We start from the raw sequence: 17,879 nt of genomic DNA on the forward strand, positions 1-17,879 counted from the left end.
CTGTCTGACTGCCCCCCTGGTTAAATATCTGTCTGACTGCCCCCCTGGTTAAATATCTGTCTGACTGCCCCCCTGGTTAAATATCTGTCTGACTGCCCCCCTGGTTAAATCTCTGTCTGACTGCCCCCCTGGTTAAATCTCTGTCTGACTGCCCCCCTGGTTAAATATCTGTCTGACTGCCCCCCTGGTTAAATATCTGTCTGACTGCCCCCCTGGTTAAATATCTGTCTGACTGCCCCCCTGGTTAAATATCTGTCTGACTGCCCCCCTGGTTAAATATCTGTCTGACTGCCCCCCTGGTTAAATATCTGTCTGACTGCCCCCCTGGTTAAATATCTGTCTGACTGCCCCCCTGGTTAAATATCTGTCTGACTGCCCCCCCTGGTTAAATATCTGTCTGACTGCCCCCCCTGGTTAAATATCTGTCTGACTGCCCCCCTGGTTAAATATCTGTCTGACTGCCCCCCTGGTTAAATATCTGTCTGACTGCCCCCCTGGTTAAATATCTGTCTGACTGCCCCCCTGGTTAAATATCTGTCTGACTGCCCCCCCTGGTTAAATATCTGTCTGACTGCCCCCCTGGTTAAATATCTGTCTGACTGCCCCCCTGGTTAAATATCTGTCTGACTGCCCCCCTGGTTAAATATCTGTCTGACTGCCCCCCTGGTTAAATATCTGTCTGACTGCCCCCCCTGGTTAAATATCTGTCTGACTGCCCCCCCCCCCTGGTTAAATATCTGTCTGACTGCCCCCCCTGGTTAAATATCTGTCTGACTGCCCCCCCTGGTTAAATATCTGTCTGACTGCCCCCCTGGTTAAATATCTGTCTGACTGCCCCCCTGGTTAAATATCTGTCTGACTGCCCCCCTGGTTAAATATCTGTCTGACTGCCCCCCTGGTTAAATATCTGTCTGACTGCCCCCCCTGGTTAAATATCTGTCTGACTGCCCCCCCCCCTGGTTAAATATCTGTCTGACTGCCCCCCCTGGTTAAATATCTGTCTGACTGCCCCCCCTGGTTAAATATCTGTCTGACTGCCCCCCTGGTTAAATATCTGTCTGACTGCCCCCCTGGTTAAATATCTGTCTGACTGCCCCCCCTGGTTAAATATCTGTCTGACTGCCCCCCTGGTTAAACATCTGTCTGACTGCCCCCCTGATCAGGACGTACAGTATGACAGCTGCAGAGAGATGAGTGTTATTTCAGTGTTATCTATCTAAGTATGACGTCAAGCGTGATTCCAAACAGGTGTTCATTGAAAATAAGTATGTAGCCATGGGAACCAATGGTTCACGGCCGGGCGACGTGGCCCATTGGTCTATCTCCTGTTTCCTTAGCTTGATACGTACAAGAACACCTCATGGACATGGCCTTAGTATGTCACATTATGGACACCTCATGGACATGGCCTTAGTATGTCACATTATGTACACCTCATGGACATGGCCTTAGTATGTCAGATTAAGAACACCTCATGGACATGGCCTTAGTATGTCAGATTAAGAACACCTCATGGACATGGCCTTAGTATGTCACATTATGTACACCTCATGGACATGGCCTTAGTATGTTAGATTATGTACATGTACACCCCCTGGACATTTACACCTGTTAACAACTGTCTCTGTTCTGTTGCAGAAACGTCATGTCATAATTATGACAATGAGCGTTAAACATGGTATCCATGGTAAACATCTTTGGTATGATTTAAACATGGTAATCTTTGGTATGATTTAAACATGGTAATCTTTGGTATGATTTAAACATGGTAATCTTTGGTATGATTTAAACATGGTAATCTTTGGTATGATTTAAACATGGTAATCTTTGGTATGATTTAAACATGGTAATCTTTGGTATGATTTAAACATGGTAATCTTTGGTATGATTTAAACATGGTAATCTTTGGTATGATTTAAACATGGTAATCTTTGGTATGATTTAAACATGGTAATCTTTGGTATGATTTAAACATGGTAATCTTTGGTATGATTTAAACATGGTAATCTTTGGTATGATTTAAACATGGTAATCTTTGGTATGATTTAAACATGGTAATCTTTGGTATGATTTGGCCGAGGATTGAACCCCTATTACCCCCTAATGACCTCCCGGTGTCAGGTGGGACACTGAGCTGATGTTTATTGTAATATAAACATATTTATAGGAATAGGCGATAATCCCCTTACTGCTATTCATATTTTTATATATAGATTTATTGGGGATACAATTTTGTAACAGTACACATACTGTGAGTAAATGTACTTAGATACCTTCCACCATGGCCCTAATGAAAGCTGATCATCTTGACCTGCTGGCCTATGGCTCCTTCAAAGGACCTATGGCTCCTTCAAAGGACCTATGGCTCCTTCAAAGGACCTATGGCTCCTTCAAAGGACATGGGACTTCCTCTGCTGTCAAGGGACATGTCCCCCATCCACCCAACACATCCCACAGTGCACTTGAACCCTGCACAGATCAGGTGGATCAATGGAGCCAGTACGAGGGTTAAGAATAAACAGTCTCAACATGGTAACCCCCGGGGCTATTATGTCACAACCATAGAGTATATATATCTATAGAGAAGACACCCGAGTTCTCCTCCCATCCACTTGCATTGAGTTGCTCAAAAGCGCATGAGGCGGATTCACTCCTCCTTCCGGGTAGGAACAGAGTGCATTCTGGGACGGATTGCAATGGTGAGTGGGCCCCAAACACATGAACGCGCTGCCGTTGAACGCGCACGAGCGTCGTCCGTCGTGAACGTGTACAATGATAGTCAACGGACAGCGCGTTCATGTGTTTGGGGCCACAGGCTGCAATACCTTCATTCGGCCACTATGTCCATTTCGCCTCAAGATTTCCTCTGGGTGCCTTCTCTATAAATATATATACTCTAAGGTCACAACCAGCCTCGGTTAGCCAGGACCTGAGAGACAACATGAGTCCAGTGAGGGGGTTTAAACCTCTTGGCTGAACACACAATGGAGTGTTTAACTCATAACTTTATTATAACTACTGCTCTGCAAAGCTGTGGCTGAAGACATCGTTGCGCACATAACGTCGCAGTCAGGCTTAAAACCTTGTAACTCCGTATTTCAACTTTTTTGTTTTTTTGTAAATGATATACTTCGTTGTACAAAAGAGTTGCACAAAAGTAGCATGCTAATCTACAAGCTTGTAGATCAGCAACGTTTTTCTTGCTATTTAAATAAATGAAAATGGTTAACACAAAGCGTGCTACGATATCAAGCCGCTTGATTAGCCCTGACGCTACGCTGATAGCATTGGACGACTAAACCTTTTCCAAGGCCTGTTTTCAGGAAGGGAGGGGGAGAGGCTTTTTTTTTTTTTGATCAAGTGACTGGAATGTTGTGGGATTTTTCTGAGCTGCTTGATATATTGTCCGGGTGTGTAGAAAGGCGAGTGAAAGTATTCAATAAAAAAAGTGCTCGAAACATATTGATATGTGTCTAGCAACGGACGCATGGCTAATTAAAACCGTATTAATTCAGTTTCCGCGGTCTGAGTGTTAAGTGTGTCTGTGGGTTTTATACTATTAGCATTAACATGAGCCTTTAACTAAATAATAACTACAGTGGATCCAATGGAACACAAGTTATTATTATTTTTCCTAGTAAAGGTTTCGGTCGGACATACAAGGTTTCTGCCCGACATGGACAATATGATACATTATACAATTTACAATTTAGGCATTTAGCAGACGCTGTTGATCCAGAGCGAAAAGGAGAACAAAAAGCATGGCAATACATCACATACATAAAAGCATTTATCATGAAACATGCGTAGGCTAAGAGCGTAACAGTGGAATATCTATATAATGAAACTATACATAAAGAATCCCCGGACCTATAGCTGATAGCATGAGGACATCGTGTTCCTTATTGTGCTTCAGATTAGATACAAACCTTTGAACACGGCCTGTTATTGTTTTATATGAATGGAGGTGTTCTGCTACTCACATGCTCTGTCACACCTCTCCTAGTCTCACGTTACCAGACTGTTTGCCTCTCGCAATTTCCAAATGCTTCCGTCATACAGTCTGGAGCAACGGAAGCTCTGATCATGAGTCAAATATAAATGCTTCCGTCATACAGTCTGGAGCAACGGAAGCTCTGATCATGAGTCAAATATAAATGCTTCCGTCATACAGTCTGGAGCAACGGAAGCTCTGATCATGAGTAAAATATAAATGCTTCCGTCATACAGTCTGGAGCAACGGAAGCTCTGATCATGAGTAAAATATAAATGCTTCCGTCATACAGTCTGGAGCAACGGAAGCTCTGATCATGAGTAAAATATAAATGCTTCCGTCATACAGTCTGGAGCAATGGAAGCTCTGATCATGAGTAAAATATAAATGCTTCCGTCATACAGTCTGGAGCAACGGAAGCTCTGATCATGAGTAAAATATAAATGCTTCCGTCATACAGTCTGGAGCAACGCAAGAGCTGTCATGAGTAAAATATAAATGCTTCCATCATACAGTCTGGAGCAACGCAAGAGCTGTCATGAGTAAACTATAAATGCTTCCGTCATACAGTCTGGAGCAACGGAAGAGCTGTCATGAGTAAAATATAAAGCGGAAGTGGAGCCTCTTCCGTTTCATCTTTGCAATTGCGCACATTTACATTTATCCTAATATAAATAGAAATTATCTAAGCATAATATATATACAGTAGCTTGTTGCTTAGCAGAAAGGGGGGGGGGAAGCTCTAAAGATATTTTAAAACATATTTTCGTAAACTGAAATGGCAACTTCCTTACTCGGATTTCGGGAGGTGTAGACTATTATATCATTCGGAGATTGTGGAATACTAGTTTGTATGGCTACACGAGACTACACCTCTCCAGACTACACCTCTCCAGAAGCGTTTCTGAATGGAGATTCTACATGCTCTGTGTTACAACACACCGGATGGTTAACACATGCTGTATCACAAATCATCCACGCCTCATGTCACCTGGAGCAGGTGAAGTTTCTGTCCCCAGAGTCAGAAATAAACTACAGTATAGGAGAAGCAGCATTCAGTTTTTAACTATGTACCACCAAACTCCTAAGAAAACTGCTGGTCTGCTACTCTGCTACAAGTCTTAGTTATTTTAAATCAAAGCAAAAATAAATAAATAGAATAAAATTCTTCTTCTTCTTCTTCTTCGTCCTTTCATAATATGCATACATCATATGAAATTCACTTTGAATTGCATTGGTGCTGCTAATAACCCATTCTGAACGGGAACCCATGTTGGTGTTAGCATCATGTTATGCTTTAGCTATTGAAAAATAGCAGATCTACAAGCTCATAGCGCGCCACCGAGTGGCGCGATACGAGCTTGTAGGTCTGCTATTTTTGAAAAAATCGAAGAACGACTGACATTTTTAGAATCTGATCTCAGGTCAGAATGGGTTAATCAGACACAGTGTGTGTCCAGTGGAAACCTCGTATGAATCTGATCTCAGGTCAGAATGGGTTAATCAGACACAGTGTGTGTCCAGTGGAAACCTCGTATGAATCTGATCTCAGGTCAGAATGCTAATAACAAATAATTCCTGCCTCCAGATCTGTGGAGGTTGTGCTATCACTCGACATGCTCTGTCACAACCTCTGCAGGACCTCTGTGAGGTCACTGTCTTCACCTCTGCAGAAACTCTGTGAGGTCACTGTCTTCACCTCTGCAGAAACTCTGTGAGGTCACTGGCTTCACCTCTGCTTCACCTCTGTGAGGTCACTGGCTTCACCTCCGCAGAAACTCTGTGAGGTCACTGTCTTCACCTCTGCAGAAACTCTGTGAGGTCACTGTCTTCACCTCTGCAGAAACTCTGTGAGGTCACTGGCTTCACCTCTGCTTCACCTCTGTGAGGTCACTGGCTTCACCTCCGCAGAAACTCTGTGAGGTCACTGGCTTCACCTCTGCAGAAGCTCTGTGAGGTCACTGTCTTCACCTCTGCAGAAACTCTGTGAGGTCACTGGCTTCACCTCTGCTTCACCTCTGTGAGGTCACTGTCTTCACCTCTGCAGAACCTCTGTGAGGTCACTGTCTTCACCTCTGCAGAACCTCTGTGAGGTCACTGTCTTCACCTCTGCTTCACCTCTGTGAGGTCACTGGCTTCACCTCTGCAGAACCTCTGTGAGGTCACTGGCTTCACCTCTGCAGAACCTCTGTGAGGTCACTGGCTTCACCTCTGCAGAACCTCTGTGAGGTCACTGTCTTCAAGAAGGCTTCAGAATGTCTGGGTGGGACATGTGATGTTGTGGTTATGATAGTACAGTGTGTCTGGACGGGTTATGATAGTACAGTGTGTCTATAGACGGGTTATGGTGGTTATGATAGTACAGTGTGTCTGGATGGGTTATGGTGGTTATGATAGTACAGTGTGTCTATAGACGGGTTATGATAGTACAGTGTGTCTGGACGGGTTATGATAGTACAGTGTGTCTATAGACGGGTTATGATAGTACAGTGTGTCTGGACGGGTTATGATAGTACAGTGTGTCTATAGACGGGTTATGATAGTACAGTGTGTCTGGACGGGTTATGATAGTACAGTGTGTCTGGACGGGTTATGATAGTACAGTGTGTCTGGATGGGTTATGGTGGTTATGATAGTACAGTGTGTCTATAGACGGGTTATGGTGGTTATGATAGTACAGTGTGTCTATAGACGGGTTATGGTGGACATGATAGTACAGTGTGGATGCTTGGCATCTACTTGATGTTGTTTGGGTGGGGGGGGGGGGTGTCGGTGTCATGTCACCATCACTCTTGCCGTGCCTCTGAGCTGTCACACAACTCTCCTTATGCAATTTGCCTTATGCAACAAAGATCTCCCGTCATCAGATTTCTGGCTGGAAATTAATCACTTATTAACACATTCTGATCTGAGATCAGATTCATACGAGGTTTCCACATGGACACACACTGGTCTGATGAACCCATTCTGACCTGAGATAAGATTCTAAAAATGTCAATCGTTCTTCGATTTTTCAAAAATAGCAGACCTACAAGCTCGTATCGCGCCACTCGGTGGCGCGCTATGAGCTTGTAGGTCTGCTTTTTTTCAATAGCTAAAGCATAACATGATGCTGACACCAAAATGGGTTCCCGTTCAGAATGGATTAATACTCACTCCCGAGTCCCTATACTAATTAACAACAGATGGTGTGATGAAAACAATTTAAAAGATCACAAACATTGTTTTGCTATTTTCAAAAGGCTTTTTAAATTCGTTGAAAGTGTGGGAAAGTCTTCCCCTATTATTACATACAACATAGGGATGCCAGGTTGAAAGTGGTTCATTGGTCCTACTGTTGTATAAGAGTATTCTTATACCATAAGAACTTAGGTTCTTATACCATAAGAACTTAGGTTCTTATACTATAAGAACTTAGGTTCTTATACCATAAGAACTTAGGTTCTTATACTATAAGAACTTAGGTTCTTATACCATAAGAACTTAGGTTCTTATACCATAAGAACTTAGGTTCTTATACCATAAGAACTTAGGTTCTTATACTATAAGAACTTAGGTTCTTATACCATAAGAACTTAGGTTCTTATACCATAAGAACTTAGGTTCTTATACTATAAGAACTTAGGTTCTTATACCATAAGAACTTAGGTTCTTATACTATAAGAACTTAGGTTCTTATACTATAAGAACTTAGGTTCTTATACTATAAGAACTTAGGTATACAATGTGCTACATTGCTCCTAATGTTGTTATTGCTGAGTGCAGCAGCCAGCGACATAGCACATGTCAGACATTTTGAATATCATGGTAAAGTGTGCATGTAAGGAATATGTAAGGAAAATGACACAAATTAGAAATGAATAATAAAAAGAATAAATGTATAATTTTGTTTTCAAAATGTATATATATTTTCTTTTTCATGAGCTGTATGCTGCACTCATCAAGTTTAAAATGAGGAAAGCCAAAGGCTTGACATATTTCCCTTTATGTGTGAATCTAGAATAATATGATGATAATAAAATGCTTTTGAATTATATTCCAGTCTGTGGTACCTGAATGGAAAGTACCTGGTCATCATGGTCTCCATCAGCATCATCCTGCCCCTGGCTCTGATGAAACAGCTGGGTGAGTACCATCTCACCTTAACCCATTCTGACCTGAGATCAGATTCACACCAGGTTTCCACTGGACACACACTGGTTGATGAACCCATTCTGACCTGAGATCAGATTCACACCAGGTTTCCACTGGACACACACTGGTCTGATGAACCCATTCTGACCTGAGATCAGATTCATACCAGGTTTCCACTAGACACACAATGGTCTGATTAACCCATTCTGACCTGAGATCAGATTCATACCAGGTTTCACTGGACACACACTGGTCTGATGAACCCATTCTGACCTGAGATCAGATTCACACCAGGTTTCCACTGGACACACACTGGTCTGATGAACCCATTCTGACCTGAGATCAGATTCACACCAGGTTTCCACTGGACACACAATGGTCTGATTAAAGCAGTGCTTCTCAAACCTTTTCATGTCAAGGACCTCAAAATTGGATTGGCCGCCGACCCCCCCCCCCCCCCCCCCCCCCCATCTGAAAAGGTTTTCTGCCAGAAGAGGGAAGGTCAACAACAAGGCCTTTTCGTGGAGGGTCAGAATGACCTCATTATTACCCAAACTATTCCCATATTTCAACTTTGTCAACAGTAGCAGATACAGTACAAGTTGATGTGTTTGAGCTTATCTGCTATGTTTTGAATCGCTAAAGGTTTGCCAAAGGTTTGCTGGGGACCACCTGGTAATCCCTTGGGGGTCCCCGGACCCCACTTTGAGAACCATGCACTGACCCCCCCCCCCCCCCCAGTCCTGTCCCCTGAATTCCAATATAGGGAACTGTGATTTTTAAAGGCTTTCCATTCGTTTCCCCGTCCACAGGCTACCTGGGCTACACCAGCGGCTTCTCCCTCAGCTGCATGGTCTTCTTCCTCTCCGCAGTAAGTAGCTTCTCCCTCAGTGCATGGTCTTCTTCCTCTCCGCAGTAAGTAGCTTCTCCCTCAGCTGCATGGTCTTCTTCCTCTCCGCAGTAAGTAGCTTCTCCTCAGCTGCATGGTCTTCTTCCTCTCCGCAGTAAGTAGCTTCTCCCTCAGCTGCAATGGTCTTCTTCCTCTCCGCAGTAAGTGGCTGATGCTATAGCTCTTCCTCTTCTGTCCACAGTGGTGGGCGATAATTATTCATCATGTATTTTTGTACCGTTTGGCTCCCATCAGGGTGCCTTAATCCCAGAGATGTAGTGGAGTGAAACTGTGAAAGTCATAAGTTTACAAAGAATTACTTTAGTACAGCAGCCAAGTAAATGTATACCTAGTTTATACTGTCCACCACCAGTAGCGCACCACGGGTGTGAAACCTTAAGCATAGTGGAGGCATTTCCCCACTGCGGTGAGTACATGTGCATGGCAGTGTGTTCCCCACTGCAGTGAGTACATGGTGCATGGCAGTGTGTTCCACTGCGGTGAGTACATGGTGCATGGCAGTGTGTTCTCCACTGCGGTGAGTACATGGTGCATGGCAGTGTGTTCCTCACTGCGGTGAGTACATGGTGCATGGCAGTGTGTTCTCCACTGCGGTGAGTACATGGTGCATGGCAGTGTGTTCCACTGCGGTGAGTACATGGTGCATGGCAGTGTGTTCCACTGCGGTGAGTACATGGTGCATGGCAGTGTGTTCCTCACTGCGGTGAGTACATGGTGCATGGCAGTGTGTTCTCCACTGCGGTGAGTACATGGTGCATGGCAGTGTGTTCCTCACTGCGGTGAGTACATGGTGCATGGCAGTGTGTTCCCCACTGTGGTGAGTACATGGTGCATGGCAGTGTGTTCCTCACTGCGGTGAGTACATGGTGCATGGCAGTGTGTTCCTCACTGCGGTGAGTACATGGTGCATGGCAGTGTGTTCCTCACTGCGGTGAGTACATGGTGCATGGCAGTGTGTTCCACTGCGGTGAGTACATGGTGCATGGCAGTGTGTTCCACTGCAGTGAGTACATGGTGCATGGCAGTGTGTTCCACTGCGGTGAGTACATGGTGCATGGCAGTGTGTTCCACTGCGGTGAGTACATGGTGCATGGCAGTGTGTTCCACTGCGGTGAGTACATGGTGCATGGCAGTGTGTTCCTCACTGCGGTTGAGTACATGGTGCATGGCAGTGTGTTCCTCACTGCAGTGAGTACATGGTGCATGGCAGTGTGTTCCACTGCGGTGAGTACATGGTGCATGGCAGTGTGTTCCTCACTGCGGTGAGTACATGGTGCATGGCAGTGTGTTCCTCACTGCGGTGAGTACATGGTGTCTCCCCCCCCCCCCCCCCCCCTCCTGATGGCAGTGTGTTCCACTGCAGTGAGTACATGGTGCATGGCAGTGTGTTCCACTGCAGTGAGTACATGGTGCATGCAGTGTGTTCCTCACTGCGGTGAGTACATGGTGCATGGCAGTGTGTTCTGCGGTGAGTACATGGTGCATGGCAGTGTGTTCCTCACTGCGGTGAGTACATGGTGCATGGCAGTGTGTTCCTCACTGCGGTGAGTACATGGTGCATGGCAGTGTGTTCCACTGCAGTGAGTACATGGTGCATGGCAGTGTGTTCCACTGCAGTGAGTACATGGTGCATGGCAGTGTGTTCCACCTGCGGTGAGTACATGGTGCATGGCAGAGTGTTCCTCACTGCAGTGAGTACATGGTGCATGGCAGTGTGTTCCTCACTGCAGTGAGTACATGGTGCATGGCAGTGTGTTCCCCACTGCGGTGAGTACATGGTGCATGGCAGTGTGTTCCCCACTGCGGTGAGTACATGGTGCATGGCAGTGTGTTCCCACTGCGGTGAGTACATGGTGCATGGCAGTGTGTTCCCCACTGCAGTGAGTACATGGTGCATGGCAGTGTGTTCACTGCAGTGAGTACATGGTGCATGGCAGTGTGTTCCACTGCGGTGAGTACATGGTGCATGGCAGTGTGTTCCTCACTGCGGTGAGTACATGGTGCATGGCAGTGTGTTCCCCACTGCGGTGAGTACATGGTGCATGCAGTGTGTTCCTCACTGCGGTGAGTACATGGTGCATGGCAGTGTGTTCTCCACTGCGGTGAGTACATGGTGCATGGCAGTGTGTTCCTCACTGCGGTGAGTACATGGTGCATGGCAGTGTGTTCCACTGCGGTGAGTACATGGTGCATGGCAGTGTGTTCCTCACTGCGGTGAGTACATGGTGCATGGCAGTGTGTTCCCACTGCGGTGAGTACATGGTGCATGCAGTGTGTTCCTCACTGTGGTGAGTACATGGTGCATGGCAGTGTGTTCTCCGACTGCGGTGAGTACATGGTGCATGGCAGTGTGTTCCTCACTGCAGTGAGTACATGGTGCATGGCAGTGTGTTCTCCACTGCGAGTGAGTACATGGTGCATGGCAGTGTGTTCCACTGCGGTGAGTACATGGTGCATGGCAGTGTGTTCCACTGCGGTGAGTACATGGTGCATGGCAGTGTGTTCCTCACTGCGTGAGTACATGGTGCATGCAGTGTGTTCCCACTGCAGGTGAGTACATGGTGCATGGCAGTGTGTTCTCCACTGCGGTGAGTACATGGTGCATGGCAGTGTGTTCCACTGCGGTGAGTACATGGTGCATGGCAGTGTGTTCTCACTGCGGTGAGTACATGGTGCATGGCAGTGTGTTCCCACTGCGGTGAGTACATGGTGCATGGCAGTGTGTTCCTCACTGCGGTGAGTACATGGTGCATGGCAGTGTGTTCTCACTGCGGTGAGTACATGGTGCATGGCAGTGTGTTCCTCACTGCGGTGAGTACATGGTGCATGGCAGTGTGTTCTCACTGCGGTGAGTACATGGTGCATGGCAGTGTGTTCTCACTGCGGGTGAGTACATGGTGCATGGCAGTGTGTTCCACTGCGGTGAGTACATGGTGCATGGCAGTGTGTTCCACTGCGGTGAGTACATGGTGCATGGCAGTGTGTTCCACTGCGGTGAGTACATGGTGCATGGCAGTGTGTTCCACTGCGGTGAGTACATGGTGCATGGCAGTGTGTTACACGCGATCTAGGTGAGTACATGGTGCATGGCAGTGTGTTCCAACTGCGCGTCGAGTACATGAGTGAACATGGGCAGTGTGTTTGTGTTCCTCACTGCGGTGAGTACATGGTGCATGGCAGTGTGTTCTCCACTGCGGTGAGTACATGGTGCATGGCAGTGTGTTCCACTGCAGTGAGTACATGGTGCATGGCAGTGTGTTCTCCACTGCGGTGAGTACATGGTGCATGGCAGTGTGTTCCCCACTGCGGTGAGTACATGGTGCATGGCAGTGTGTTCCACTGCGGTGAGTACATGGTGCATGGCAGTGTGTTCCACTGCGGTGAGTACATGGTGCATGGCAGTGTGTTCTCCACTGCGGTGAGTACATGGTGCATGGCAGTGTGTTCCTCACTGCAGTGAGTACATGGTGCATGGCAGTGTGTTCCCCACTGCGGTGAGTACATGGTGCATGGCAGTGTGTTCCACTGCGGTGAGTACATGGTGCATGGCAGTGTGTTCCACTGCGGTGAGTACATGGTGCATGGCAGTGTGTTCCACTGCGGTGAGTACATGGTGCATGGCAGTGTGATCCACTGCGGTGAGTACATGGTGCATGGCAGTGTGTTCTCCACTGCGGTGAGTACATGGTGCATGGCAGTGTGTTCCTCACTGCGGTGAGTACATGGTGCATGGCAGTGTGTTCCACTGCGGTGAGTACATGGTGCATGGCAGTGTGTTCTGCGGTGAGTACATGGTGCATGGCAGTGTGTTCCTCACTGCGGTGAGTACATGGTGCATGGCAGTGTGTTCCTCACTGCGGTGAGTACATGGTGCATGGCAGTGTGTTCCTCACTGCGGTGAGTACACGGTGCATGGCAGTGTGTTCTCCACTGCAGTGAGTACATGGTGCATGGCAGTGTGTTCCACTGCGGTGAGTACATGGTGCATGGCAGTGTGTTCTGCGGTGAGTACATGGTGCATGGCAGTGTGTTCCTCACTGCGGTGAGTACATGGTGCATGGCAGTGTGTTCCTCACTGCAGTGAGTACATGGTGCATGGCAGTGTGTTCCTCACTGCGGTGAGTACATGGTGCATGGCAGTGTGTTCCCCACTGCGGTGAGTACATGGTGCATGGCAGTGTGTTCCTCACTGCAGTGAGTACATGGTGCATGGCAGTGTGTTCCACTGCGGTGAGTACATGGTGCATGGCAGTGTGTTCCACTGCGGTGAGTACATGGTGCATGGCAGTGTGTTCCTCACTGCGGTGAGTACATGGTGCATGGCAGTGTGTTCCTCACTGCGGTGAGTACATGGTGCATGGCAGTGTGTTCCTCACTGCGGTGAGTACATGGTGCATGGCAGTGTGTTCTCCACTGCGGTGAGTACATGGTGCATGGCAGTGTGTTCCTCACTGCGGTGAGTACATGGTGCATGGCAGTGTGTTCTCCACTGCAGTGAGTACATGGTGCATGGCAGTGTGTTCCACTGCGGTGAGTACATGGTGCATGGCAGTGTGTTCCTCACTGCAGTGAGTACATGGTGCATGGCAGTGTGTTCTCCACTGCAGTGAGTACATGGTGCATGGCAGTGTGTTCCCCACTGCGGTGAGTACATGGTGCATGGCAGTGTGTTCCACTGCGGTGAGTACATGGTGCATGGCAGTGTGTTCCACTGTGGTGAGTACATGGTGCATGGCAGTGTGTTCCACTGCGGTGAGTACATGGTGCATGGCAGTGTGTTTCACTGCAGTGAGTACATGGTGCATGGCAGTGTGTTCTCCACTGCAGTGAGTACATGGTGCATGGCAGTGTGTTCCACTGCGGTGAGTACATGGTGCATGGCAGTGTGTTCCCCACTGCGGTGAGTACATGGTGCATGGCAGTGTGTTCCACTGCGGTGAGTACATGGTGCATGGCAGTGTGTTCTCCACTGCGGTGAGTACATGGTGCATGGCAGTGTGTTCCTCACTGCGGTGAGTACATGGTGCATGGCAGTGTGTTCTCCACTGCAGTGAGTACATGGTGCATGGCAGTGTGTTCCACTGCAGTGAGTACATGGTGCATGGCAGTGTGTTCCTCACTGCGGTGAGTACATGGTGCATGGCAGTGTGTTCCACTGCGGTGAGTACATGGTGCATGGCAGTGTGTTCCCCACTGCGGTGAGTACATGGTGCATGGCAGTGTGTTCCCCACTGCGGTGAGTACATGGTGCATGGCAGTGTGTTCCACTGCGGTGAGTACATGGTGCATGGCAGTGTGTTCCCCACTGCGGTGAGTACATGGTGCATGGCAGTGTGTTCCACTGCAGTGAGTACATGGTGCATGGCAGTGTGTTCCCCACTGCGGTGAGTACATGGTGCATGGCAGTGTGTTCCTCACTGCGGTGAGTACATGGTGCATGGCAGTGTGTTCCTCACTGCGGTGAGTACATGGTGCATGGCAGTGTGTTCCACTGCGGTGAGTACATGGTGCATGGCAGTGTGTTCCACTGCGGTGAGTACATGGTGCATGGCAGTGTGTTCCTCACTGCGGTGAGTACATGGTGCATGGCAGTGTGTTCCACTGCGGTGAGTACATGGTGCATGGCAGTGTGTTCCTCACTGCGGTGAGTACATGGTGCATGGCAGTGTGTTCCCCACTGCGGTGAGTACATGGTGCATGGCAGTGTGTTCCTCACTGCGGTGAGTACATGGTGCATGGCAGTGTGTTCCCCACTGCGGTGAGTACATGGTGCATGGCAGTGTGTTCCTCACTGCGGTGAGTACATGGTGCATGGCAGTGTGTTCCACTGCGGTGAGTACATGGTGCATGGCAGTGTGTTCCTCACTGCGGTGAGTACATGGTGCATGGCAGTGTGTTCCACTGCAGTGAGTACATGGTGCATGGCAGTGTGTTCCACTGCGGTGAGTACATGGTGCATGGCAGTGTGTTCCACTGCGGTGACTACATGGTGCATGGCAGTGTGTTCTGCGGTGAGTACATGGTGCATGGCAGTGTGTTCCCCACTGCGGTGAGTACATGGTGCATGGCAGTGTGTTCTCCACTGCAGTGAGTACATGGTGCATGGCAGTGTGTTCCCCACTGCGGTGAGTACATGGTGCATGGCAGTGTGTTCCACTGCGGTGAGTACATGGTGCATGGCAGTGTGTTCTGCGGTGAGTACATGGTGCATGGCAGTGTGTTCCACTGCGGTGAGTACATGGTGCATGGCAGTGTGTTCCACTGCGGTGAGTACATGGTGCATGGCAGTGTGTTCCACTGCGGTGAGTACATGGTGCATGGCAGTGTGTTCCTCACTGCGGTGAGTACATGGTGCATGGCAGTGTGTTCCACTGCGGTGAGTACATGGTGCATGGCAGTGTGTTCCTCACTGCGGTGAGTACATGGTGCATGGCAGTGTGTTCCTCACTGCGGTGAGTACATGGTGCATGGCAGTGTGTTCCACTGCGGTGAGTACACGGTGCATGGCAGTGTGTTCCTCACTGCAGTGAGTACATGGTGCATGGCAGTGTGTTCCTCACTGCGGTGAGTACATGGTGCATGGCAGTGTGTTCCACTGCGGTGAGTACATGGTGCATGGCAGTGTGTTCTGCGGTGAGTACATGGTGCATGGCAGTGTGTTCCACTGCGGTGAGTACATGGTGCATGGCAGTGTGTTCTCCACTGCGGTGAGTACATGGTGCATGGCAGTGTGTTCCACTGCGGTGAGTACATGGTGCATGGCAGTGTGTTCCTCACTGCAGTGAGTACATGGTGCATGGCAGTGTGTTCCACTGCGGTGAGTACATGGTGCATGGCAGTGTGTTCCACTGCGGTGAGTACATGGTGCATGGCAGTGTGTTCCCCACTGCGGTGAGTACATGGTGCATGGCAGTGTGTTCCACTGCGGTGAGTACATGGTGCATGGCAGTGTGTTCCACTGCGGTGAGTACATGGTGCATGGCAGTGTGTTCTCCACTGCGGTGAGTACATGGTGCATGGCAGTGTGTTCCACTGCGGTGAGTACATGGTGCATGGCAGTGTGTTCCTCACTGCAGTGAGTACATGGTGCATGGCAGTGTGTTCCTCACTGCGGTGAGTACATGGTGCATGGCAGTGTGTTCCACTGCGGTGAGTACATGGTGCATGGCAGTGTGTTCCACTGCGGTGAGTACATGGTGCATGGCAGTGTGTTCTCCACTGCGGTGAGTACATGGTGCATGGCAGTGTGTTCCACTGCGGTGACTACATGGTGCATGGCAGTGTGTTCCCCACTGCGGTGAGTACATGGTGCATGGCAGTGTGTTCCCCACTGCGGTGAGTACATGGTGCATGGCAGTGTGTTCCTGGCAGGCAGGCAGTCATTCGTCACGGCCTGGCGCTCTGTGTGGGGTCGGTATATTTTTGCTGACTTGTCTGATTTGGCATGACATTTTAATCCCTCTACACAGCTCTGTTTGCAGCACTGTGTGGTATTATAGAGGAATGTTAGAGCTGCTTATAGGACATCAAAGGGAAACCAAAGTGCTTAGACTGACTCACACTAATATGCAGTGAAATGGTTTTTCACAGTGAGACTTAATGCCGGCAAACAGAATATTATTCTAAGCGAACAACGCGTTGCAGCATAATAATAATTAGCCTGAGAATCTGTTTGTTTCAGTAAGCAGCACCATTATAATTATAAGTAGCCTTTTCTATGCTTTCGTTTGCCTCTTCATGTGATGCTGATCTCCAAAAGCCAGGGCCGGATCTACCATATGGGCACTTTGGGCACGTGCCCAGGGGCCCTTGGGCAGCAGGGGCCCCTCAAAAGATTTTTTTTTTTTTTCACAGAAAATGTCTCTGCTAATCCGAATGAAATAAATGGTGTCTAAAAAGATTAGTGTTTTATTGTTGCATTTGTTGGTGAGAAGGGCAGCTGAAAAGTGAAAATTGTTTTCCCCGATGCCTGCTCTTTATCCACTTTCAACCTGGCATCCCTATTTCTGCCATCACCATTCACCAACCTGGCATCCCTATTTCTGCCATCACCATTCACCAACCTGGCATCCCTATTTCTGCCATCACCATTCACCAACCTGGCATCCCTATTTCTGCCATCGCCATTCACCTCGTAGATCGTAGTTTTCACCGCATGCCGTTACAATACGGCAAAATAAAACATAGGACAGTGGAGCACTTTGCCTACTGTATGTTCAACCTATTATCTTCACATCATTGGTCCTCACTCATGCTCATTATAAGATGCCACCATTTCTGTCTACTCATTCTGAGGAGGGCTGTGGACAGTTCAGAAACCTGCCTACTCACTCTGTGTCTCAGAGGAGGGCTGTGGACAGTTCAGAAACCTGCCTACTCACTCTGTGTCTCAGAGGAGGGCTGTGGACAGTTCAGAAACCTGTCCACTCACTCTGTGTCTCAGAGGAGGCCTGTGGACAGTTCAGAAACCTGTCTCCTCTCTCTGTGTCTCAGAGGAGGGCTGTGGACAGTTCAGAAACCTGTCTCCTCTCTCTGTGTCTCAGAGGAGGGCTGTGGACAGTTCAGAAACCTGTCTACTCACTCTGTGTCTCAGAGGAGGGCTGTGGACAGTTCAGAAACCTGTCTACTCACTCTGTGTCTCAGAGGAGGGCTGTGGACAGTTCAGAAACCTGTGTACTCTCTCTGTTTCTCAGAGGAGGGATGTGGACAGTTCAGAAACCTGTCTCCTCTCTCTGTGTCTCAGAGGAGGGCTGTGGACAGTTCAGAAACCTGCCTACTCTCTCTGTGTCTCAGAGGAGGGCTGTGGACAGTTCAGAAACCTGTCTACTCACTCTATGTCTC

At 48.3% G+C, this 17,879-nt stretch overlaps 1 protein-coding gene across 2 annotated transcripts in view; it reads left to right on the top strand.

Moving 5' to 3' along the window:
• LOC310863261 (sodium-coupled neutral amino acid transporter 3-like) overlaps positions 1 to 17,879 on the top strand; it is a 150,100-nt gene that overhangs the window by 104,864 nt on the left and 27,357 nt on the right. For both annotated transcript variants that reach the window (XM_083771469.1, XM_083771470.1), the window contains 2 exons: positions 8,037 to 8,119; positions 8,941 to 8,999. In XM_083771469.1, the coding sequence (XP_083627595.1) occupies positions 8,037 to 8,119; positions 8,941 to 8,999 (142 nt within the window). The remainder of the gene's footprint in view (positions 1 to 8,036; positions 8,120 to 8,940; positions 9,000 to 17,879) is intronic.

This window comes from Protomyctophum parallelum (assembly GCF_964188405.1).
Source record: "Protomyctophum parallelum genome assembly, chromosome: 8".
Taxonomy (NCBI): Eukaryota; Metazoa; Chordata; class Actinopteri; order Myctophiformes; family Myctophidae; genus Protomyctophum; species Protomyctophum parallelum.